At 33.5% G+C, this 26,976-nt stretch overlaps 2 protein-coding genes across 8 annotated transcripts; both read right to left on the reverse strand.

Moving 5' to 3' along the window:
- Positions 1 to 14,146: 14,146 nt before the first annotated feature.
- On the reverse strand, positions 14,147 to 15,092 carry LOC106771770. The gene has a single exon (XM_014657764.2). It carries the CDS (start codon positions 14,914 to 14,916, stop codon positions 14,410 to 14,412), a length of 507 nt encoding a protein of 168 aa, XP_014513250.2. The 5' UTR covers positions 14,917 to 15,092; the 3' UTR covers positions 14,147 to 14,409.
- A 4,036-nt stretch (positions 15,093 to 19,128) lies between these two features.
- On the reverse strand, positions 19,129 to 26,442 carry LOC106772521. 7 transcript variants are annotated; one of them, XM_022784578.1, is made up of 11 exons: positions 26,255 to 26,442; positions 26,073 to 26,120; positions 24,621 to 24,651; positions 24,169 to 24,242; positions 23,137 to 23,236; positions 22,519 to 22,571; positions 22,116 to 22,203; positions 20,947 to 21,545; positions 20,012 to 20,236; positions 19,887 to 19,940; positions 19,129 to 19,703 (listed from the first exon to the last, which is right to left on the reverse strand). In XM_022784578.1, exons 2-11 carry the CDS (start codon positions 26,079 to 26,081, stop codon positions 19,503 to 19,505), a joined length of 1,434 nt encoding a protein of 477 aa, XP_022640299.1. In that variant the 5' UTR covers positions 26,082 to 26,120; positions 26,255 to 26,442; the 3' UTR covers positions 19,129 to 19,502. The 7 variants fall into 7 exon arrangements, with proteins under 7 accessions (XP_022640299.1, XP_022640301.1, XP_014514455.1 ...); XM_022784580.1 differs by lacking the exon at positions 26,073 to 26,120 and having other exon boundaries at positions 26,255 to 26,441; XM_014658969.2 differs by lacking the exon at positions 24,621 to 24,651 and having other exon boundaries at positions 26,073 to 26,115; positions 26,255 to 26,441.
- Between the last annotated feature and the right edge of the window lie 534 nt (positions 26,443 to 26,976).

Raw genomic sequence — 26,976 nt, forward strand, 5'->3', positions numbered from 1 at the left:
AAAGTAGATTCTCAATTAAACCTAGAAACCCTAGAACTCATATAATTAATATGCATGTAGATTCAAACACATAATGATGCCAAAATCTTTGCTTTTAATATGATAGAGAGATGAAAGACATAGAGAGAGATCAACTTAAATCAATAATCAAAATAAAAATTTGCATTAATTCAATTAACCTCAGAATCCATAATGAAATTACAGCAGAATAACCCTAAGAGCTTAGAAACACATAATGAAAGAAAAGTGAAAGCAATGGTGGATGAATGAATGAATGATGCTCTCTTCTGCCTCCCTGGGTCTCTTTATATAGGTTTGATTGGGCTTGGACTTTGAATATTCAGTTGATAGAATCTTTTATCTTATATCTTCCAAATAACTAAAAGATTTAGATAATTATAATATTATTTGGAAGATATTTTCTGTTGATATTCCCAAATTAAATTAATTCAACAACTGAATTTATCTTTTAGCTTTTCTGACTTTCCATAATTGCACAAATACCCTAATATTTCCTCCATTTGCATTTTAGCCTCTTCAGAATTCTCTAAAATTGCACCAGAACCCCTGTTGACCAGACTTTGACTAGGATTGACCAGCTTTAACGCGCCAATGAGATGCCGCCATGTGTCCTTCCACATTCTGTCCAAAATTAGGGTTTTGGAATTGGGGGTAAATGAAACATCATGCGTCTGCGCTGCTGAAGGAAGATTGCCTCTCTGCTTCTTTGGTTTTCTAAGTGCAGGTGCGAGATGCGAAGAAGAAGCTTCACGGTGGCGGCTTGATGGGTTCCATGATCTGGATAGTGCGAACTTGAATTTTGCAGGGAAGATTGATGGTGGTAGCGGAGAATCTTGCTTCTCTGGTTTCGATTCGCAGGTGGAGATCGATGGAGGCTAGCACAGGAGACTACGAACTGGTTCTCTGCTATTGGGTTTTTGTCTAGTTTTGATGCAGGTTCTGATGCTTCCATGGCTGATGCGATTCTGGGTTCTGTGGCATCGAGGAAGACGAAGGCGTTGTTGTGCGAAGGAGAGAAAGCTCTCTCGTGATTGTGGCGCGTGATGGAAAACAGCAGTCGACGGTGATTCTGGTGAGGATGACAGAGGTGATCGGCGACATGGTGGTGAGAAACATGGTGGCCGGTGTGCGGCATGGTGACGGCGCCCTAGGATATCTGACGGCGGCTAGGGTTTCTGGGTTAGGAATTAGGGTGGAAGATGATGATGTCGCATGGGGGCTGATGTGGCAGCTTGTGGTTGGACAGATTTGTGTGTGGAGGATTTGGACACGTGGCATAATCTGGTGAAGTCTGACTTAGTGATAGGAGGGTGATGGGTGTCGTTGCCCAATCAAATTTGATGTGCATTTTAAAGTGCAGTATAACTAGGGAATGACCCCTAGGTCGTCTCCCAAGGACCAATTTTGCGGTTCAGAATTTTGTCAAACACAAAAAGGGGGGGGGTTTGAAAAGTGATTTTTGTTTTTGCTAGTGTAAATAACTAAATTTAAATTAAAAAAAATTAAATCCAACCAAACAAATTAAAATTGCAATTAGTGTAAAATTGGACCTCTTGGTCGTGACCTCCCAAGGAGACAAAATGAAATTCTTCTCTCAAAAAGCAATTAACGTTCAGCATCCACTTTTCCAAGGCAATGAGTCACGTTTTCCAATAGCCAAAAACCACAAAAGAGTGATTTCTCTTCTTCCAACGTCAATAGCTGTTTGCACCTTCTCTAGCATGGGTCTTAAATTGCTCAAAGGAATTAAGTACTCTTCCAATAATCTTCATCAACAAAGTCAGTCATATGCCCCTCTTTCCAACGCTTTCTTACCAAATATAAATAATCTAAGTACTACTAACCTACCTACTTTGATGGGACAACACATCTACTAAATGAAATAAAATTGAAATACACTTCCTCCATGTGATTACCGAACTCTTCTCTCACTCAATCACCACTTCCAACAATTTCCTTAAAAGCCAAATAAATTAAATAACATTTCAAGTGGCAATATGATGAAACCGTGACACCTCTGCAATTAAATAAAACTCTTTCCTCCATCAAGCAATGCACCCGCTGACTTCAAAGTCCCAAAAGCCAAGGTCATCAACTAGGATTCCTCTCTCCAGCTCAATCACCGCAAGAATACCATCAAAAGCTACGTGAATCAGCTTTTCTTTCCAAAATCACTGAATCAGCATTCCCTTCTCCCAAAAACCCGTGAACAACATTGCTACAACATTAAAAATAACGTTCCAGGCTTTCTAAAACAGAATCACGGAGGTGCTTCCATCAATCAACATTAGCTGCAAGCACATGGAAGAAAAGGAACTATGCTTTGTTTAACCAATGGAGAATCACTACCGTTAATGCCAAGAGAGACACAAGATAAGGTGATTCAGCTCCTTGCACAAGAAAATGAATAGAAAAGGAAAGGTGTTCTTTTCATTTAACCAAGAGAAATCGAAAACCACATTCAACATCCACTTTAAAAAAAAAACGCTACAGCTCAAAGAAACCTAAGAAAGTCAGCTCTCTTCAGCATCGAGAACGTTCCAGTGTATGTGCAATGATCAAAGAAAATGAAAATAAACAATCTTTTCTTCATTCAATCATGAAAGTCAAACTGTGAGTTCATCCATTCTCCAGAGAAAAACATTTTTAAGCCCAAAACCGTGAGCAACCATGTTTCTCAACAGCAAAGAGAATGTTCCACCCAAAAAAAAATGAAAAATGCCAAGAGAGAGAAGACCATGCAAAAGTGACGGCTGCCACTCTTTTGGATCCCTAGGTCTGAAAAAATTCCTTTGCTAATGGTGGGGTCCACCCATTTTAAAACCCTAGGGCCATGTCACCATTTTTACAATTTGGGCTTTTGTCTAATCTACCAAAATTAGCCCAAAATACAAAACTTAATTTAAAAAGCCTAATCTACTAAATTAAAATTTGACTAATCCTAAAGTATCTTTGTGGAGAGTCTTCACTTAATTGGTGCCCTTCCAAGAGTCTCACAGTGTGATTCCAAAATTTCCCTGAAAAATAAAAATAGGAATAATTAAGCTCAATTAATTTAAATTAATTAAAATCAGAATTATTGGTCTAATTAAACCCAAATTGTGAAAATGACACAATAACTAAGAATTAAGCGCAAATCATCAACACAATTCGGCGCGAAAAACTAAGTTAATGGTATAAAATATCGACTCAAGAGAGGGGTATGGGTAGGAAAATTTAGGAGGTGTAGGAGAAAAGGGTTACTGTTGGGCTTCAGTATTGGCCTGGTTTAGAAGAGAGGGGTGCATGTAGGGAAATCTGGGGGTGCAAGGGTAAAAACTGACTGTTTGACCCATCTGTACATTATTTATCAAATAAAATCTGATTTTGGGCTTTAAATTGCAATTTGGACCAATAAAACTCTAACTTCAACTGCACAAATAAATATTAGAACATCCAAGAATAATTTATGCAATTAAAATCACTTTTTAAGCCCTTTTTATTTCCAAACACGCTAAATCCAATAATCACAAATCCTCTACAAATCAATCATTTAAGCACAAATATTCTATCAAAAATTTTAATTTTAAAGCATAAATGTGGACATAAATATGCACTCATCAGTAGACACTGTTGTTTCGCAAATATGTCAACTATGATTTCATTATAATTCAAATTTACGTTGATGACATACTTTTTAGTGCTACTAACGAAACTTTCTACCAAATTATTTACAAGATCATGCAAGAAAAGTTTGAAATGAGTATGATGGGTGAACTAAGTTCTTCCTTGGACTGCAAATCAAACAAACGTCAGAAACTATATACATACATATGACAAAGTATGTAAAAGAGCTACTAAAGACGTTTATATTAGAATAAGCAAAGGAGATGAAGAATCTCATGCATCCACAACTAACATAGGGCTAGACGAGAGCTCTACAAAAGTGGACAACACCATTTATCGCCAAATGAGAGGTTAAATTTTATATCATATAGCTTCTAGGCCCGACAAAATGTTTAGTGTTTGTCTATGAGCAAGATTTCAATTCAACCCTAAGGCAACCCATTTAATTGCGGTTAAATGCATCTTCCACTATCTCATTGGAATAACTAACTTTGCTCTATGTTTCAAAGGGAGAGAAACATATAGATTACAAGGTTATTGCGACGCCGATTGCGTTTGAGACAAGATTGAAAGGAGAAGTACAAGTGGAGGTTGGCACTTTATAGGAGGAAATTTTGTCTCTTGGACGAGTAAGAAGCAAGGAACAATAACATTTTCAACGAATGAAGCATAATACAAACCAGTTGCTAGTTGTTGCTCACAACTTCTATGGATAAAAAATCAACTTGAAGACTACAACATCTACGAGTGTAAGATTCATATCTTTTGTGATAATAAAGCAGTTATTAATTAATAAAAAATATCTCATTTTGAATTCACGAGCAAAACAATTAAATTAGATACCACTTTATTTGTGATTATGTCCAAAAAGAAATTATTGATTTACAGTACGTAAATACTGAAGATCAACTTGTTGATATCTTCACCAAACCTTTGGTTGAAGAAAGATTTGAATATTTAAAAAATATTTTGGGCATGAAACTGATTGAATGAATATTGTAATTCAATGTGTTTATTGTTCACCATATAGTGTCTAGAATTGAAGATGAGAAGACATATCGTCTAACGATGTCATGTTCAATTATATGGTTTAAGACATATCGTCCAAGGACACCTCATATTGCATGCATGATAGTGTTTAGTACTGAGCGCAATTAGATGGACAAATAAGAACTTATAGGTTAAAAAAGTGTTTCAAATTTCTCCATCTCAGCATAACCATACGACGTGCATTTATTAAGACATGACGATAATCATTACCCACATGTTACTATTCCCCAAAACACTTTTGTTTTTCCTCAAAAAGTAATTGTTTTGTAATACAAAACCAAATTTGCACCATAAGTCTGTGACACTTTCTTTGAAAGACTTTTGCTCTCTGAAACCTCTCACACTTTGAAAACTCCTCATTTCTCAAGCTTCTCAAAACCCTAATCCACAACAATGGCTGAACAACTCAACCTGACTAATGAAGATTGCTTTAAGGATGCTCCTTCAACATAAGATGATCTCCAAGATGATTTGATGAAGCTTCTTCAAAGAGGTGGACTCCATATGATCAATGAAAGTAGCTAAAGTAAATAGAGATGAAGAGATGAAGATGTTGGTGTTGAGTGGTCTTGGTAAATGTCCTTCTAGGAGGTGAGGCCAACCAAGAGAATGTATGAAGAAGTCTAGAGGAAGAAATTTCATGAAAACTAAGGAAGACTAGTCTTGTAATTTTAGCAAAGGTATAATCTATGTTGGGTTTTTAAGTAAATCCCTTTACTACTAGTCTTGCCTTATATTTCTCTATGGATCCATCGAGATAATACTTTTTCTTAAAGATCCACTTACAACCAATGAGTTTTTCTCCTTTAGGAAAATTTACTAAGGTTCAAGTATTATTTTTCTAAATTGATTCAATTTTAGTCCTAATGACCTTATTCCACTATTTTGCATCAGGAGCACTAGTAGTCTTTATAAAGCATGTTGGATCCTTATCGACGAGATAAGTATAAAAGTCATATTCAAAATAAGTATTCTTCCCCCATCTTTTACTTCTTCTCAAATCCTTATACATGGCATCATCATTATCGTCATTATTATTATTATTATTATTATTATTATTATTATTATTATTATTATTAAGTTTAGACGTCTTACTAACCTTTAAGGGAAAAACGTTTCAAAAAACTCAACATTTTTTGTCTCCACTATAGTATTATGCTCAATCACATCATATTTAAGAATAAGAAACGTATAGGTAGAATTATGTTCATCATAGCCTAAAAACATACAATTAGATATTTTAGAGCTTCCTTTTCTTAGGATCAGGTAACATTACCTTAGATATCTAATATTATGATGATCACCCCTACCTAACTCATAGGGAATTTTACCATTTTTCTTATGAAGTGTCCTATTTTTGTAAAAAAACATGCAGTAAAAAGGGTTTTTCCCCAAAGGTTATCAAGTGCACTAGATTAATAAGCATGACATTCACATTTCCTTAAGAGTTTTATTTTTTCCCTCAACTACTCCATTTAACTCAGGTGAATACAATGAGATTACTTCATGGAAAATGCATTCTTTAACACAAAATTCATTAAACAATACGTATTCAATACCTCTATCTGATATAATCCTCTTAATTTTCTTATTCAATTGATTTTCTACTTTCGATTTGTAATTTAAAAACACATCAAAGACTTCATCCTTATGTTTGATTAAGTGCACTTTGGTGTATCTAGAAAAATAATTTATAAACATTACAAAATAATTTTACCACCTATAGGCATGGTTTATTTTAAATCGGTTAGATCAATATGAATGAATACTAACAATTTAGATTGACATTCTACAGAAAAGTAAATCTTTTGTTAATTTAGATTCTACATATATATCGTATTTACTACTATGTTTATCATGCACCTTAATTAATCCTAGTCGATGTAATTTCATAACATACGAGGAATTCATATGTCCTAATCTAGCATATCATACATCATATGAATAAATGATTTAGGCAAAGAATAAGATTCATTAATCTTGATCACAATATCTCTTTCCGACAAAAATATTATTTTTGTTTTCATAATAATCTTGTCAGACTCAAATGACACTTTAACCTCCACTTTTTTTCAATAGTGGTACAAAGATTAAATTAACTCTAATAGAGAGCACATGTAACATATCACTCAAGGCCAGAGTTTTCCTATATGTAAGCTTTAAAAGAAATTTTTGTTTTCTTGGAACTGGAGTTGTCTTGAAATCACCTATATACACATGTTCTTCTTCATCCCCCATAGTAGTATAGGAGATAAAAGCACTTATGTTTACACAAATATGCTTAGTAGCACCAAAGTCTATCACTCATTTGCTCACATTGGTTATCACATTTATTTGGGAAATGACCACAATAATTATGTCTTCTCTTTCAGCTATATTTTCCTCATAAAGATTATCGTTCCTAACTTCATTTCCTTTAGAAGTTGGTTAAATGTAATAGGATGAGAATGTTTAAAATTAACTTTACTTGTGTGATCAAGTTTTTTCTGGTATCTTTTTTAGCTTTAGTAGATAATTTCCTAACTCTTGTAAAAGCACACTCCTTAGTGGTATCTTTGACTTTCGAAATATCAAGAAAAGGTTCCACAAAGATTGTCTGCATTTTGGAAACACTGTTTGACATCTCTGGTGTACAACTTTTGGCATTTATGCCGATAGTCTTTAAGTCCTTAAGATTGTTGTAAAAGCTAACAAAAAACATGAAAAAATCTTGATTCATGAGGCGTGTAAATTCATTGTCCTTAAGCACTTATTCGCGATATGCTGCGTAAGTCCTCTAAGATACAACAAGAACTTTTCAGATTTTTTGAAAATCTCATAGCTTAACAAGAAACTCTTTAGATAGTAAATAACTCAGAATAAAAGAAATAAAAGAGAGTGAGAGAGATATGTGAGTGTTGTGTCTTTCGAAAGAAAGAATGAGCATCTATTTATAAATGTAGGACGGGTATATGATGAGTGAAAAAATCTCTTACTTGCGGAAGAGAACAAGTTCAACATTCACAACACTAGTACAAAATATGCTTTTTAAGTATGTTATTTTGGGCTTTTTAAGTCTGTTTTAGAACAAACTTAGATTCGATAGACTTAAATTTTTAAGTATGTTATTAAGTAAGAGATTTAAATTTTAGATCTATTGTGAATTAGAAGACTTAGATTTTTCATCCAAAATTATAAATTCAACCATATATCCATTGGCACCTCTCCAAAAAATTAACAAATCATAGTCAACCATCACAAAATTAACCTTTTGCAAGTTTTCATACACAATAAAAATAAAATTGAATATAATATAACATAAATACATCTTCACAACCAACCTTTCTTTCGGTTCATCTTCACACTCAAACAAACACAACAAGAACCCATCAATTTAATAAATTCTTTACACAACATAATACAAATCAAATACTGAGAAGCAACGACAGTGCGACACGATGACGACGACAACAACAACTCGAGTGGCAACGACGAAAACAACAAGACGCGACGACAAAAACGACAACAGAAAGACGCGACGACAAAAGCGTCAATGGCAAGACGCGACAATGGCAACGATAACGACAAACATGACTATGGTAGCGACAGCGGAGGAGAGAGATCTACAACACCCACACCTTTGGACGTGACAACCTATAAGGCGACGATACAACACCCATGCCCTTGGACGCAAAGGAGGGAGGTCTAGCACGAAGATAAAGGTGTTAAGATATGTCAAATATTCTATTAAAGGATATTAGGCAATCAAATATTATTTTAGTTATATTTTTGATATTATTATAATTTGTGCAAATTTATGCACATGTATTTCCTTTAATATATGAAGCATTATAGGATCCTTGTATGTATATATATGGTACTCTATTCCTTACAATAATACATCAGAGTTATCCTTTAAACCTTTTATTATGGTATCAAGAGCCAAACACTGATATCCTCTACAGTTTAGGAATTAGTGCCTTTTTTTTTCATTGAATATTTCTGATGGTTTCTTCCGATGACAATCAATCGAAAAAACATGATTCTGGAACTTCCGCTGCTTCCAAGAGTTATATTTCTACTGCTGCAGGATTTGTGACTAAGTCAGGTATATCTAACTCTGCTCTTAATCTTTCTGTTGTTACTAAGGGTAGTGATTGGATAATTGATTCAAGTGCTATTGATCATATGACTTTTGATCCTCATATATTTACTAATTTTTCCTCTAATTGTTCTAAAACCGTTATTATTAATGCCAATGGGGTATCATCTCCTATTGAAGGTAAAGGTACTATATCCCTCTCACCCTCTTTATTGATTCCTGATGTTTTATTTGTTCCTACATTAAACATTAATTGTATCTCCGTCAGCAAGTTAACCAAATCACATTCTTGTGTTGCCTTGTTTTACCCAACCCATTGTCTTTTTCAGAACATCCATTCCAAGGAGAAGATTGCTAGTGGTAGAGAGAGTGAANGACTNTATTATCTNGNAAATGTCTCACNACAAAACCATAAAAGANGATTGNCTTGTCTTGCGAATGATCACATACAAGATAAAAACAAAAAAGAAATTTGGTTGTGGCATAAACGGTTGGGACATCCCTCTTTTGGTTATTTAAAAAAATTATTTCCATCATTATTTTTTAAATGCAATATTTCTGATTTTTTTTTGTGAAACTTGTGTTTTGGCAAAATATCATCGTGTTGTGTTTCCTTTAAGCAATAACAAAATTGATTTTCCTTTTTCATTAATTCACACAGATGTTTGGGGTCCTGCCCCGCAATCTACACATAATAGAAAAAAATGGATTATCAGTTTTCTTGATGACTGTACTCGGGTAACCTGGGTATATTTGCTTAAACATAAAATTGAGGTGTGTGATGTGGTTCGTTCATTCTATCATCTGATTGTTACACAATTTAACACATCTAGTAAGGTCATTCGATCAGACAATGGAGGGGAATATTTTAAGATTGAATTAATAGAGTTCATGAACTCTAAAGACATCTTGCATCAAACTACATGTCCTTATTCACCACAACAAAATGGAGTGGCTGAGAGGAAAAATAGACATATATTAGAGGTAACAAGATTACTTTTGATAGATGGTAATGTCCCATCTCATTATGGGGTGAGGTTGTGAGATCTGCCATTTATTTAATTAATCGAACCCCTTCTAGTGTGCTTAACTTTCGAAGGCCTTATGATGTGTTGTCTGATCATTGTATCCTTCCTCCCATAGTTTATTTACCACCTCATATTTTTGGATGTGTTATATATGTTCACTTACACCCACATCAACGTACAAAGCTTGAAGAACGAACGATCAAATGTGTTTTTGTTGGGTATGGATCAACTCAAAAAGGTTATTGTGCTTACCATCCACCATCAAAGAAATTTTATATTTCTATGGATGTGACATTTAATGAGCATGAATTTTTTTATGTTGATTCTCCACTTCAGGGAGGCAATGAAAGTGAAGTGCATAATCATGATGTTAGTATGTTTGATTATATATCATCGTGTGAGGATCATTCTGCAGCAAGTGAGCCAATCCTAAATATGGACACTTCTTTTCTGGATAATACANTGTCTTCTGATCATAACCAATTGGCTCAATCTTCTCCACAGGTTCAGCTTGACTCTTCAGAGATACCTTTTGATCCTATCTTTGATAATACTAATTTAGATGAAATTGATTCTTGTATGCCTGAAACCACTAGCATACCAAACACTAAGTCTACTACTGTTCAATATAATCTTCCACCTCGTTCTAACCGTGGTCAACCTCCAGCTAAATATGAACCAGATCTCCAAGCCAAAGTTAAAGATCCCATTAGTAAATATGTGTCATCTCACAGGTTATCTCAATCATATGCATCATTTGTATCTCAATTATCTTCAATTTCTATTCCTAGTAATGTACAGGAAGCTTTGGCAGATCCTAGATGGACTGAAGCAATGGTTGAGGAGATGACGACTTTAGAAAAAAAAACAACACTTGGGATCTTGTGTCCTTACCAAGAGGGAAGAAAATTGTGGGCTGCAAATGGGTCTTTACAATTAAGCATAAAGCTGATGGAACTATTGAAAGGTATAAAGCACGACTTGTGGCTAAAGGTTACACTTAATCTTTTGGTGTAGATTACCAAGAGACGTTCGCACCGGTAGCCAAGCTCAATATTGTGAGAATACTTTTGTTGCTAGCTGCAAACCAAGATTGGCCTCTTCTACAATTTGATGTGAAAAATGCTTTCCTACATGGAGAAATTTCAGAAGAAATTTATATGGATTCTCTACCAGGCATGACAGATTCAAATGGAATGAAGGTTTGCAAATTAAAGAAGGCTCTATATGGATTAAAACAATCCCCAAGAGCATGGTTTGGAAGGTTTACTAAGTCTATGAAGGCTTTTGGCTATAGAGCAAGTAACTCTGATCACACCTTATTTCTTAAGAGAGGAAAATGAAAGATTACAACTTTGATTATATATGTAGATGACATGATTGTTACAGGAAATGACTAAGATGAAATTTCTAGTTTACAACAATACCTTTCATCTGAATTTGAGATGAAACAACTTGGAAACCTCAAATATTTTTTGGGTATTGAAGTAGATAGATCAAAACATGGTATTTTTCTATGCCAAAGAAAATATACTATTGATTTACTATTAGAAACTGGGCTGCTTGGGAGTAAACCAGCTGATACACCAATTGAACAAAATCATAAACTCTTTCACTGCTCAAATTCAGCAAGCATAGACAGAGGAAGATACCAAAGGCTGGTAGGAAAATTAATTTATTTGTGCCATACACGTCCAGATATCACCTATGCAGTGAATGTTGTTAGTCAATTTATGCATGACCCATGAAAGCTTCATATGGATGTTGTTGAAAGAATTTTGAGATATTTGAAGTCAACTCGTGGAAAAGGAATTCTATTCTCAAATAATGGAAACTTAAAGTAGAAGGATACATTGATGCAAATTGGGCAGGTTCAAAAGATGATAGAAGATCTACCTCTGGATACTTTACTTTTGTAGGAGGGAATCTTGTAACTTGGAGGAGTAAAAAACAACCTGTAGTAGCAAGATCTAGTGCTGAAGCATAATTCAAAGGCATGGCACTAGGTGTATGTGAACTTTTGTGGATTAAAAATGTACTATCATATTTGGGATTTAAACCAAATGAAGCTATGAGTTTGTACTGTGACAATACTTCGGCTACCACAATTGCTCATAATCCTGTTCAACATGATAGAACAAAGCATGTGGAGATTGATAGACATTTCATCAAAGAGAAGATTGAAGCTAGAATAATTTCATTTCCTTTTGTAAGATCAGACTTACAGTTGGCTGATGTTCTCACCAAAGGAGTGTCAAGAAGATTGTTTGATGAGTCTTTATTCAAGTTGAGAATGTGTGATATCCATGCACCAACTTGAGTGGGGGTGTTAAGATATGTCAAATATTCTATTAAAGGATATTAGACAATCAAATATTATGTTAGTTATATTTTTGATATTATTATAATTTGTGCAGATTTGTGCACATGTCTTTCCTTTAATAGATGAAGGATTATAGGATCCTTATATGTATATATGTGGTACTATATTTCTTGAAATAATACATCAGAATTATTCTTTAAATCTTTTATTAAAAGGAGAGATCTCGCACACAAAGGTTACGACACAACTTGTTGAGGTTGGACATGGGCAAAGATGAAGAAAAAAGAAATTTCTCACAGTGGAAGAAAATGACGAAATAAGTGTTTTGTGTTAAGTAGAAGAAAGTGTTTAGAAAAATTTAGGAATTAAGTTAAAGAATTTAAGTCTCATACAAAATTAACATAAACAAAATTAAAGTCTTTTCCTTTTTTAATAGATTTAAAATATTAATTTAAGTTTAAAAAAAAAACTCAAATAGATGAAAAATTTAATATGTTATTATATTATCATATTTAAAATATAAATTCTTATTTACCAAAATTTCACCGCATATTTACTAACTTTATTATTTTAAGAACAGATGGAGAGACTAAAAAATGATTTTGTACTAGTGCAAATGCCATCATAATTTGCATAATAAGATGTATTTGCATAGTAAGATGTGTAATGTTCAAAAATGAAAAATTAGTTGTCAAGTATACTAATCCGAAAAACTAGTCTTGATAGTTTTTTTATTGCGTACAAGAGAAAATACATTTATGCACTTGTTTTATAATTCGTTGAAACTTCACAAATGCAAAAATTCTTTTACAATATTTTATTATCATAACATAATATACCACTTAATAATAAAACTAAAATCACAATCAAATATAATTTCACCATGACAAGAAAGGACAACGATTTAGTCATCTATAACAGAAAAAGTTTTACTCTAACTTTTATTTCATAATATAAGAAAATAAGAAATAATGTATTATAACATGTGACCTAACCTATTTGTGAATAAACGACGGTTTTTTTATAGAAAAAAATTTGTTTGATACGGCTTAAGAAAAAAACATTCATTTTACACAATGTTTAATGATATAATAATATAACTATGATTTTAAATTAAAAAAATAATATAATTAAAATTAAAATATTATTATTTATCCATATAATATGAATGTTTTTATCGTTTTGTCCGTGTCAAAGTACCACTGTCTTTTTTTATATTTTTATTATTTCATTACACGTTATAATTACTCATCAGTCATCGCATCTTAAAACACTTATCGATCAAAAATAAATATTTTAATATTTTACTCGATCACTTTTAGTACGATGGGCTTAATAATTTTTAATTAAATATTGTTTTCATTATAATTAATATAAAATACTATGTCTTATTTTTAAAATAAATTATAAAACATCTAATCATTGTATTTTGAAAGTCAATGTATAATATTATTCTTAACAATGATAAGTGTATAATTTCTCATATATATAATACAGAATTTCACTATGAACTAAAATATAATATATTATTTGATTGAAAAAATGTTTAGACTTTCATAAAATAGATTGACTATATACTTTATGATTTAGGTAATAAATTAAACACAATTTTTCACAATAATTAAAAAAAAATAATATAGTACTCATATAGAACTAATTTTAGACTAAGGATGAACAATTTCCACTGGTTCCACTGATATTACTTTATTTTTTTCAGCTTCCTTTCTTGTTAAGAATATGATATATCCCCATACACCTTAGTTAGCTTTATTTATTTATCTCCCATTGCTTACTCTTTTGATTATTAAAAGCAGAAAAAACAAATAAGAAAGAGGAAAGGGACAAATCATATGATACACATACACAAGCCTTCTGACTTCTCCATTCTTAAATGTGTCATACCTCTCCTCTTTCTCAAGCAGTATGTTGCTACCAACTCTTCACCACTACAAAGTGAGTGTTAACACAAAGCTCATTTTTCTTTCCTCAATTCACAAATTCCCTCTAAATAAATCAATAAAAATGTAAGAAGTTATATGAATTAAACTTTATTTTATTTTATTTCTTTTCTACAAGACATGTTGGAAAATTTTATGAGAAGGACTAGAAGAACACTCTCTCTTCTTGAATTGACGAAGAATGACATCAGTGAGCTAAATGATGACACTTAATCGTGCCTCAACCTACTTACAACACATTATGATATATAAGGTGGCTACTGATATTATATGAACATGGTTAGAACTAAGAATTTGAACAACATGGATACTAAAGAATGTTTCAGAAGCGATTTGTGTTTCTCAGAGACACAGACAGACTGGTTGGTTCTGTGGGGAGGTAGCACATCGAAGGACACTGAGAAAGAGGTGTTCATCGCAGGGAATGCAGAGTTTTGAGTCAGCAATGAAATCGTACTCTTCCTGAGCTTGATCCAACAAGGCCCTGAAGAGGGGATGATGGAGCAAACCAATCTTTATCACATATCTCTTGTGCTTCTCTCCCACATACACAACCAAGTGACCCTTTGGAACATCACTTGGAATATCTGAACAACCTTCATGCAAACAACACCACCAAGCCCGTTCACAGCATTCCTCGCAAGATATGCACTTGTTGAGGCACATTTTCTTGCACTTGTTGAGGCACCCTCTGAGAAATCTTGACTTCATAGTTTCCTGCAAGATGGAGAGAGAGAGCGCGAAGAGAGAGAGATAAAGATGATTAAAAGTGCAGTGAGTGTTTGAGGTGGTAAGTGATAAGGTATATATAATTGTGGCATGGGAAGAAGAACCAATGATCTGAAGCATTAAATGGTTGACATGATTGGTAGCCTATGCTATTTGCTACTAATATAATTATGGGGATCAACATTTATATTATTATTCAACTGTACCACTTATTGATATATAGTTGCTGACTTTGTTGCTTACCAATCTATATATCTCTGATACGAAACTGTACGAACATGCATGGCAATTCGCAATATATATATATATATACGTGTGTGTGTGTGAGTAATATATGTGTGTGTACAAAATATGATCATATATGGGTGATTAATTAACATGAATCCTAGGAAATAAAGGTTCTGTCCTTCTCTGCAATTCTCAAAGGGGTGTTCTTAATCACTGTTGTTTCTTGCTTTCGAATTTCTGAGTGTTACATATGTAAGAGACCCCACAAAGATAAGATAAGTTTCTTGGACGAAGTGCGAGGCCACTTATTTCTTATACACAGGTATGGATAAAAGATACAGGCACTTTCTTTAGATTCAGAGAAAAGCTTCAACTTTTGGGAGTCGTAATCGTTGAAAACTTTTGTACTGTCAAGTATTTTTGTACTGTGGAGTGTTAAAAGACAACTGGTTCAGGGCCACAAAGTGGATCGTATATATAATATGATAATATGATTGTGTACAAACTGGTGTTAATGGGATTGAGATCTGCTCAGGAAGTGGAGCTACATGGTTATCAGCAATTCCAATGAGTTAATTTGTAATTAATCAGCCACTTTTTTTGTGTATAATGCAGTAATGCTGGTGTCCCTTTCACTTTGTCAGTGGCGTTTTTCTTGTTCGGATGTGAATTTATTATTCCCTTTTGGATTGGTCTTAGCTCACTACTTATACATGTTGAATTATCTTAAATTAGTGTGCATGCTGGCTAAAGCATTGTTTTTGTAAGGACTAGAGAGGGTACTGTCCGTACAAAACATCATATATGAAATTCCCTTGCAAGTAGCTACATTCTGCATATGGATTTGGGATAAGTCGCACTGTTCCCTCCATAGCTCGCAGAATTTCAGGAAATGGGCTACACATTGCATAAGGGATGGAAGCAAATATCTTTGGTTGCAGAGAAGAGAATGGAAGTCACAGTTTTTACACTTGAAACTCTGACATTGTGTAGATGTGACAATTTTGATTTGATTCCCTTCCCATGTTTCCTCATAACGGACCTTTGCAAAACTTAACCATGATATCAATTTTAGTTGGATTTTATCAGTGTTTGCCTAAGAATTACCATGTCAAACAAAATATTCTGGTGAAGGGAAACCAATCACACAAATAATTTTCTCCAATAATTAACTACATCAGCTATGAAAAGCTTGGAGTCGAAGACAGATAGAAGGTGGCCATATCTAAGTATCATTGAATAGAGTTGAAAAAGTTGTAAGTATGAGTAAAAAATAATGAGTTGAACTTAAGTCTTATTCATAAACTTCTGATTTAAGGTTTTGAATTAAAGATAATTTCATTTATATGAATTAAACTAATCTTATTGATATTGTATTTGTAACAAATCCTCTTAGAAACAAGGAGTATTTTTGAGGTCCTTGTTTGCAATGGGAAATAATTGATGAATCTTAGGTAGAGAGGAGAATTCTACAGTAGAAGTAGAAGACAGAGTTTGAGGTTGCCGTATTTTCATGGGTCTTTTATCTTACACAGATGGTCAGAAAGATGATTGAGAGCCAGCACATTGATTCATCCCCTTTAAGACAAATGTCGGTTGTGCTTGGTTGGTTGAAAAGAATAGCACGTTCAGTTTCACACATGATTATTTGCAGTAAACTGCCAACAGTTTTCAAGATGAGACAAATGTTTAATGATTTAAAATACCAAACGCAGATACTGCTTAACAAATCATAACTCATTATTTTATTGAAAGCCATAATAACATTACAATATTCCATAAATTTTTTAAAAGAATTCAAATCCTTCAATTACGGGTCAGGGACTCTTCAAGAGAAGCCCTTCAAGGATTTTTACAACTGACCTTTCTTAAACCCATTAAAATTTGTTCTTTTGTAATGTTTAATACAGTATTCATAATTCAATAAAAATCTTCACAATGTACTTGAAATTCCATTCATTTCATTTGGTATTAAAATGCTATAAAATTCCTTCTGCATCGTTTGATATCGCTGTCACATGTCCAAATTCTGATATAGACCAACCTCTAATCATGCAGCAGGCAGAGGGCAGTCAAAATCATAGTTACAGAATTTTTAGTCTGTCTGCTTACACAGAAGACCTGTTTTCTCACGTCCAATAATAAGCTAAAAGTTATAACCGACGTGGTTGCTCAAGTAACATATATCCAAAGAAACACTTTTAAATGTAGGTGATGAATTTCACCGGTTTTTCTAATACAAAAATCACAGCAGCTCAATAATCCTGTACCCAATCTTGAATTCAACGTACCAATACCAGATTCTTTTTAAGAAAGTTTTGTAATAATATAAAAATGATGAATCACGTACATACACGAACCGGGTATCCGTATCTATACCATGTACCTCCTGCTAACTATAGTCAAAATGAATCACAAACAAGCATTCTTTTTCATAACAATTTCCAAAGTCGCAAAATCATATCTGTTCCTGATTGTAAAGAGTCACATGGCTCATAAATTAAGTTCAAACATAGTTTATACATGTATTTATGATCGAAATTGTAAAACTCAGACTAACATCAAAAGCAGAAAGGATGTCTTAACTGATGTCATGTGATCAAAATATTTATCAAAGAAGAAGGGTCTAAGCTACACATGGGAATCACACCTTTTAACTCCTTAGCCTTGATAAAAAGGTTGACTTGCATTTGAAATGCCATATCTGAAAAGAGAATCTAAGTAACATCTTCTCATAGACTTTATGTCTGCTCGATCTTTAAAAACTAACTTAAAATGCATATTGATTAATATATTGTAAATTGATCATTCTCTAATTTACATAAGATTTTCAATGTTATTTGCGTTGCAAGTGCAGATAGAGAAAAGGGTGTGCTAGATAAGGTTCACTGGAGGGAGGGAGGGAGGGAGCAAGGAAAAGACGTTGCGCACATGAGGTTTGGGCCACGGTGCTCACTGGTGGGTGAGGGTGTTATGTGCCATTACTCTCGAAAGAGGAAATGGTTGCTGACACCTCAAGACTCAAGGCACTACCACACTCTATGGTTCGCAGTCATTTTATGCATCTAAATTATTTGATTAGACACGCTTTGTTTGCTTCCCTTTCACGTGCATTCCTCTGTTTTTTTGAGCTGTCACATTATCATTTTGTTCCCACTTCTCCCTAACTGTCCCATTTCCTCATCCCTTTATTTAACACCTCTCCATGCTTCCTTCTGGGAAGCAAACTCCTCTTCTTTCTTATTTTGGAACTTGTTCTACGCGTCAACTAAAAAAATCGTACTTTAGCGTCGGTAGAGTACTTATTTCAGAACCTGATTTCATATCATGTGACAGCTGAACACAAAAGTGCATTCTGAGTTTTCCATCTCATGGGTCTCTAAAATACATGATGCTCTCGTCGATAATTTTGTTTTACATGATGCAAAGTCTAACTAATGAATAAAGTTTGATCTTTGCATGTCGCAGTATTAATGGGTTTGAAAAGATACATGTTAGAAAGATGATTATTGAGATAAAAATATCTTCAGGAAATATTTTCCTAGAATCTACCTTTTCATTTTTTAGTGTCATTGTTATAAACAAACGTAGTTGAAAATATAATTATCATAATTGTAATCAATACTCTTTCCAAGTATATAGTCCCCTTTTTTCCTTAGAATGAAGAAAGCATATTAGTGTTACGATGGATTGGTAAACCTTTGCATAAGTAAAAGTCTGTTCTCAGCAAAAGTAAACTTCATTCCATGTTTAAAAAAAAAAAAAAAAAAAATCTTCAGTTTTATACTATTTTGACACGAGACACCACGAGGAAAGAGAGGAGATAGAAGTGTATTATAACATAGAGAACGTGATGAAAAGACATGGCAGATTGTGAAAAATATTATAAAAGATAGGTAATAAATAGTATACCAGTAGAAAGCACAACCACTAAAATACTGCAAGAGGAAGGCCACAGCTTAGTTTATCACAATCATGATGAGCTCCAGATTATATAGTGTAGCACAATCAAGGGCCATAGGATAGGGCAATGAGTCATCATCCCGAGATGCTTTCAGCTCTACTCCCCAAAATAAAGATATAATATCCTTTTAAAAATAGTGATTGTAGAATGTCGAGAAACTTTTATTTGTAATGCATTATCAATTATCAATTATCAACTCCCTTCACCCACCCAACCATTCATTTGCAGCATTGAGTCAGACGCAACTCTAAACACATTAGTCGGGCATGAAGACCAGGATCTAGCACACTAAGAAAATCACAGAACTGAAGCGGTTAGAGATGTATGCATCATCCCAATCTATTGTAGGATCACAAATGATTTCCTCATGTTTACAATTCAAAATTTCTATGCCTTTGTAGATACACATGCAGGAATTTCTTGACAGTATAAAATTGTGCAAATATGATACCTAATTTCAACAACATTCTTTTGACTATAGATTTCCCTGGACTGTTTTACACATGGACTTCTTCTAAGTAAACTTTCTACGTACATTTCTTTTGCTAAGACTAACGGGAGGAGAATCTGCAACGACAGAGGGGCCAGTTTGGCTAACACGCAACTTCTTTGACCCACGTTGCCTTGGGTATGGGTGAATTTTAGCCAATTCTCGCACACGGTGTACCACATTAAATGGTAAGGGACGCAGGGCTAACTCGTCATTTTGCTCAACCTGTAATCACCACATGACCATTTACATTATTAACTAGTCCCCATTCTCCCCAAACTAAATCTTGTCAGGGATAGCATATTAAAAAACTACTTTGGTACACCAATTTAAGTTTCTGAGACATGCATATGAAACATCAATGAATAAAGTTCCAAAAAGGAAAAAAAAAAAAGAAAGAAAGTTAACCTCTTTCTTGTTTTTCTGCACAGAACTGGCTCTCAAAAGGTTTCGCCACTTGTCCTGCAGAATTCACTTTTAAAAAACAGGTTTGGAAGAACATGAAATTGAACGAGTAAAGCTTTGTGAAGTACCCTGAGATCTATGGGAGTTCTGTAGCTTGAAGAAGAAAACAAAAACTTCTTAATATCAGTCCAACGACCAACTCCATATTCAGATATACCTTCAACCAACTTCAACACTTCAGGGAGAGTCCACATCTTCTGATGCTTTCTTCTATCTTTTCTTCTAGACCTTTTTGTGGTTGAACATCCATCCTCAGATTCCGAGGGAAATGATTCATACTCATACTGAAGTTTCTAGAAAAGAAATTCGCTTGTTAAACGCATGAGAATAATTTATATCCACAGACCATGGCCATGAATATTAGGCTACATCAATATGCAGTAATTGTCTCACAAATTTACAAGGGTATCTTAATTTCAGATGACAAATACTAAATCTCAACCATAGGAACAATTCTGCTACCAATGCCCGGTTACAGAAACGAGTTATGGGCATTAATAACAACATAAATAAAAAATACATGAATACCATGATTTGGTAAAATAAATATATATATATACATATATAAATGTATATATAAATGTAGAGAACCATAAAGACCACGTTGTAGGCTATAAATTACCAATGTACATGAAATCAAGCATCACTCACTTAGAGCCAAGAAATGAGGGAAGCATGACGAAGCACTTTCATATCATTAGCACACATGTTGAACTAAACATCACACTTCAATAAATTAAGAGTCAGAAGTCTACTTCTCAAATGATACAATTTAAGAGCATAAACAGGTCACATAATAATCTAACATTGATGGTCAAAATCAATAATAATTATCCAAAACCAGATAGTATATGTAACAGATCCTAAAGAAATACATTACATTCACAATGATACAATTATAACCAAAGAAAGAATCTGTCTCTCAACCCAAGGGCATGTTATATCCTCATCTACTTAAGAAAATATACATAAAGGGATAAAATGCCCTTAATGAAAACAGTACCTCTTTCTTCTGATGTCCTTTGCTAACTTGCAACTCAGGAAGCATCACCTCACTATTTTCATTACTAGACTTCTCGCTTGGACTCCTTTTCAATGATTTAATTCTTATATGAAGTACATTACATGATGAGTTACTCGAATGTTTAGTTTTTGTACCAGCAGGTGGTACCTTTTCCTTTGACCTCGCATTTGAAAATTCTTCAATATACCTTTGAGTAGGCTTCCGGAACCTTTTCTCTCTAAGTGCAGCAGGTTGGCCTTTTTCGACAGGACCCTTTTCCTTCTTACAAGTCAGTATACCACCAGCTAAATGACGACAGTTATCCAACTCTTGCAGATGCTGTATATCAAGTGAAATGTTGTACCTGCAATTTCCTTGTGATGGTTGACTAGGATTGTTGCTGAAGGCACCATGTGATTCATAGGTTACTGTCTCATCCAGAGAATCATTTTTGCTTTCAGATTGTGCAATAGGTACTTCTGTTGATTCTAAAACCCCACCAACAATGCTACTTCTACTTAATCCTGACGAATGACTTTCTGAACCTTCAAAAGGACCAGAACCCAGTACCTCCTCAAATTTGTCAGCAAATTCAAAATCTGTAGATTGCAAATGAGAAAAACATAAAGAAGTGTTAAAAAAGGAAGCAAACACGGATTTTTTTTCTTTTCTTCCTTTCTATCCAAACACTAGCATAATAGTTATCAATTATCATCAGCAGTTCAAGTTAGGCAAGCTGAAAACATACCAATAGTTTCATATTACATCTCTAAGAGATTCAATCAAGGATCTTTTGGGTTTAAAGCAAAAATAAAACGCGGGCTCACAATCAACGTTTTTTATTGGAGAATAGCAGCAATGGATCAATTTCGAGCCTTGATCATTTAGTCATAAAGACTGCCGTATAGGAGGATAAATATATGCAGACAGTATACAACAGTGTTTCAGTGTCATCCAATCACAAATTACCAGGTATGATCAGTTTGTTGGCTTTTAGAATAAGTACCTTAAAAGTCATACCAACATGATTTGTAACTGAATGACAGTGTAAAACTATTTTACACAATTCATCATATAATGTCATGAACCAATTATTTCAAAAGCATAATTCTTAAGGGGAATACAAAAGAATTATTGTGTTACATCTCTAAGAACAATTAATATTTTACCAAAAAAATATTCTTCACATGCACCCGGGAAACATTCAGCTCCTTCAAGATCATCAATTTCCACATCATCTAGCAATCCATCAAGTACCTCAAAAAATTAAAGATAATGTTCATATCAATAAAACAAGAACATAAGCAATTTAGCAGTTAAGTAACTAACTAGTAACGTTATGCAATTTGAATTGACGTTAAACAAGGTGATATAGTTATGCAATTTGAATTGACGTTAAACAAGGTGATATAGTTACGTAATTCGAATTGGCTTTAAACAAGGTGATATAAAACTGAGATGACAGACGCAGGAAGTCCAAAAATCTATAACAAGCACCATAAATATAAAAAATCTATGAATTGCTAGCTTCAATAGTACCCCAACAACAACTGAGAGTTCGAAGACAAATACCTCCAGTTCCAAATCATCCTTTCTGTTCAAAGTTGTATGAGAATCCAAGCTACCTGATGAAAGTAAACACACTACTACTATTAGATATATTGCCCCCATAGAAAGTTTGAAAGCAAAAGTTATTGTTATGCTCTGAATATAAGACACTGTTAATATACAGCTTTATCAACCATTAAATTTATCTAATTGAGCCAAGTGGACTAAGAGAAACCCCTGACAAAGCCAAAAAAGGTTCCAAGCAATGGTAACGTCTCAAGTATGAAATGTTTGGTTTCCTTACAATGCAACATCAATTCTAAGCTTCTAAGCAGCCTCTGTCAAACCAATCTCAAGTTCTTATACAGCTTGTTTCTCGTTTCATTCTCCATTCTTTCACCACATCATTTTACTTCATTTATTCCAGTTTTTCAGGAACAACATGCAAACCCAGAATAATAGCTTCTTACCAGTTTTCAGTGTAAAATGTCATTTTGGATTTCAAGCAATGGAATCAGAAAGAACAGCTTTAATGCATTTAAGAATAACCGCTAATTGATTTAAAACCAAATTCAAATCCAGAGGAAATATTTTCAGCAACATAGCATTTCCCCATACTCTACTCATTAAAATGGAATATACCATCCTGGGGAGCAAGATTGTTTCTAGGTTCTGCAAGCAAATGCTCAAATTCCGTTACATCATCTTGAAGAGCAGGTACATATGATTCATCCACCTGAACCTAGGGAAAATTAAAACAGAGATAACACAAGTGATATGTTTTAGGCAAACCACATTGCTACTTTGTTTATTTAAATAGTAGAGAGAATTATGAAACAAGGAAGTAAATCCACTAACACATTCACAGAGAAATAGCCTTAAAATTCTGCTGTCAAAATATTAAGCTTGCAAGGACCACATATATGGTAGACCAAGAGAACCTTCCAATCAAAGGTTAAGTTGACTTACACTTAGAAAAATGCAATCTATTCTTCAAAGAAAACAAATTTGAACTGTTTGAGGAAACAACCAATCAGTTATAACAAGATAAAAATAATAATACATTTATCACCTTCAACACTAAGTAGGAAAATGATAAAAATATTTATCACCTTATTACAAACTCTTGTTATCCATTATCAATGTAATGTTTTATCACATCTCAATCAACCATTTATTGTCAACTAATCAAAATATTTATGATCGGCACAAAAACCAGCTATAAGGTTAAATCCTTTTGATGATATTGAGTTCAACACATCATATGGTAATAAAAGAAAAAACATTGCACTCCTATAGATTTTCTCAGCTAATCATTTTGGATGGAAGGATTATGCTTCATCCTCATATCTATATTGCTGTTAGAATAGTTTAATTTATCTTCTGACCAACTTTGGAAAAGCTAAATTGTTGTTTTTTATTGTACTGATTTGTATCATCTAAAGTAATTTAACACTAGGAGCGAGGTGTCAAAGTATTTCCAACCATGAAATATAATTAGAACAATTACAATCATGATCTGAAATATTTAATTAGGTGCAACAATACGAGATAATCAAATACACTAAATAGATACTTTTTTAGATGCTGCAAAATGCAGAAAAATGCAATTGAAGAAATAACATGATAGATTGAACTCAATATTTGTAAGTAAAACATGACCAGAATCCTTACTCTTTGGCATTTCATATTGGAACACTTCCGCAAATAGTCTTCACGATCCATCTCATGTTGTGTTGAATACCATCCTACAATTTCAACATACACACGATTAATCATTTTATTCTCATTTATATCCACATATATAAATATATTCACACACACATTCTTATGAAGAGAAGAACAAAAGCATATATAATATAACATTTATGTGTGTGACTTGTGTAAAAAGCACCCAAGTACTTGGGGAAGTCACCATCAAAAAAGAGATATTAAAGAGGGAGAACCAAACATTTAAAAAATTTCACCAAACAATCCATATACTACTCGATGTAAGACTTAAGCACCTCATGCTGCCCATGTCTCTACCAGTGTACATTGTCACAAACGCAAGATCATCACTCGTAAACTATATATACATATATTGAAAAGACAAATTTCAGGTACAGTAGCATAGGTGCTTTTACCATTGTTCTGCAATAAAAATTGAAGTTTTACCTAGTAAATTGCAAAATAAAAGTCAGTACACGTTAACATGATAAAACCAGTTTTAATTGGAAAAATAACACTAAAAGCACCAATCGTCCTACAACTATGTTTTTCCCATGTTGAAATTGTAAGACTACAACATGGAAAGAACAACCACTATGTCAACTCTGCAACTATTTATGTAAACATAAATCAAAAGAAAAACGAAAATAATATTCATCAATAGTGTTTGGATGCATTTGTAGGTTGAAAGCAAGGAATCATTTGTCTGTTGGAGACAATACTCTATGTATGCTAATTTCATATACAATACATTTACGCAGAAAATATTATGCATAAGCAATATTGTGAACTCATTCATTCCAAACAAAAGTGCCTATGACCAAAAGGATACATATATGCCCAAGCAAACAAAAAGTTCATCATTTTCCATCAATAAGAATTCCCAAAAGTCCAGCATTGATTGTCCATTAACTTACATACCTCAAATTATTCAAAATTTTAATCATTGTTCTTCTATCAGTATATAACAAATAAAAACCAATATTTTCAAACGCATGATTGTCAAAATTTAAAATAAATTCTTGAACAAGGCAGAGAACAGAAAACAAGTGGGAGGCCATATATCTCTCTTAAGAGAGAAACAGAACAAATAAAATCTATAAGCAAAACACAAGACTACAAAGCCCTCCCATCGTATATATATCCTTTAGAGAACTAAAAGGCCTAGAACATACCGAGGCTACAAAAACACTCCCGCTGATGCAAAGCTCGTTGAAAATCCATACATTTCTAAATTCACAAGAACCAAACCACAGCCAGAAAACCAGAATCACACCAACCACAAAATATTCTCTCTCTTTGTCCAATCACAAATCTTTTTACCTTCAAACCACACAATCACACACTCAACCACAGTAACCAAAATTACGTCCACCATTGCTGCTCGTACTAATTTATATCAATACAAATGAACAATTATATTTAATTACATATAAAGACAAAAAAAAAAAAAAATCCCTAAAGGTCGTCACACAACGTAACAATTTGAAAAGCAATCCAAACACATATAGTTAATAATTACGAAGACAACTCATATCGCCGTGAAGCTGTCAATTAACAGCATTATCTAAAGCACAGATTAAAACACGCTATAACTATTTAAGTCTTTTACAATTAAATAAATAAAGAGCAAGAATATAGCAGTTCCGATTAAAAGCTAAAAGATATATATATATATATATATATATATATATATATATATATATATATATATATATATATATATATATATATATAAAACGGAATCCAACTATTTCGCCCGTAATTTTCTGCTTCATTTTATCGGCAAAATCGAGCTACTTAAGACAACAAGTTTCATCGAGAAATTCGAAATGAAGAAATGAACTATGCAAATTGAAAACCCCAACCTCGCTCATTCATCGGCCAAAGCAATCCCGAACTAGCCTATCCCTAACCTTCGCAATCAGAGAGTGAAAACAGAATTAAATTAAAATAAGAAGAATTAAAAACGAACACAGAAAACACTAAGATCTAATCTACAGAAGAAAAGTAGAGAGAAAAGTAGCGAGAACTATGTCGAAGATCGAACCTCGAAGTGTTGAATTGAAGAGAGAGAGACGGAGAGTGAGAGTTAGAGAGAAATTCGAGCGAATGTTCGAAACCGAAAAAAGCTAAAACCGCCAAAAAGTGACACGAAACGGAGTGATGGGAGGTGCGCTGTTTTTATTCGACGGCATCCCAAGTTTTTTTTTTTCTTAATTTTGTATTTTATTTTTTCCGACGCGGGTTGTCATCCAAATTGTGCGTTCCGAGTTTGCTTAGACCGGACACGTGTGCCACATTCATTGGTTCTGTTTGTGGTCGCTTTCTTACTCCTGACGCTGTCACATCTTACGCTGTCAGAAAACCCGTTACTCTCCCACTTGCTTTTACTCTTTGCTTTACCATAGCAACGACCACGACGTCGTTTTGGATTCCGTCCATCCATCACTCGAAGCTACTACTCAACTGAACTCACTCATCCGTCCTTCCCGTTTTTCTCGTGAAATTCTGTATTAGCTGTACAAGGTTTTTTTAAAATTTGATTTTTTTTATTTTGATTGCCGGTTTTTCTAGCAGATGTTATTTTAGTAAAAACGAGGTTGTGCTAAATGTTTTTTTTTTTTTTATATTTCAAAATTATTGGTAAATTTCTAACACAATTTAAAAGAGATTTGAATATTCATTTACTCACATGTAATTACGTCATCTAATTACAAATTATTGTTCATTTGATTTTTAAATTATTATTATACAAATTAACAAATTTAT

Source organism: Vigna radiata, chromosome 8 (assembly GCF_000741045.1).
Source record: "Vigna radiata var. radiata cultivar VC1973A chromosome 8, Vradiata_ver6, whole genome shotgun sequence".
Lineage (NCBI taxonomy): Eukaryota > Viridiplantae > Streptophyta > Magnoliopsida > Fabales > Fabaceae > Vigna > Vigna radiata.

What these genes read in the sequence shown, in the direction of transcription:
- LOC106771770 (XM_014657764.2), bottom strand. Translation starts at nt 14,916, where the DNA reads ATGCTTCAGATCATTGGTTCTTCTTCCCATGCCACAATTATATATACC.
- LOC106772521 (XM_022784577.1), bottom strand. Translation starts at nt 25,428, where the DNA reads ATGGATTTTCAACGAGCTTTGCATCAGCGGGAGTGTTTTTGTAGCCTC. An exon ending in GGAGTGTTTTTGTAGCCTCG is followed by an intron (nt 24,243 to 25,379) that starts GTATGTTCTAGG and finishes TTGAAATTGTAG; the next exon opens with GATGGTATTCAACACAACAT. An exon ending in CAATCTTGCTCCCCAGGATG is followed by an intron (nt 22,572 to 23,136) that starts GTATATTCCATT and finishes TACTTTCATCAG; the next exon opens with GTAGCTTGGATTCTCATACA.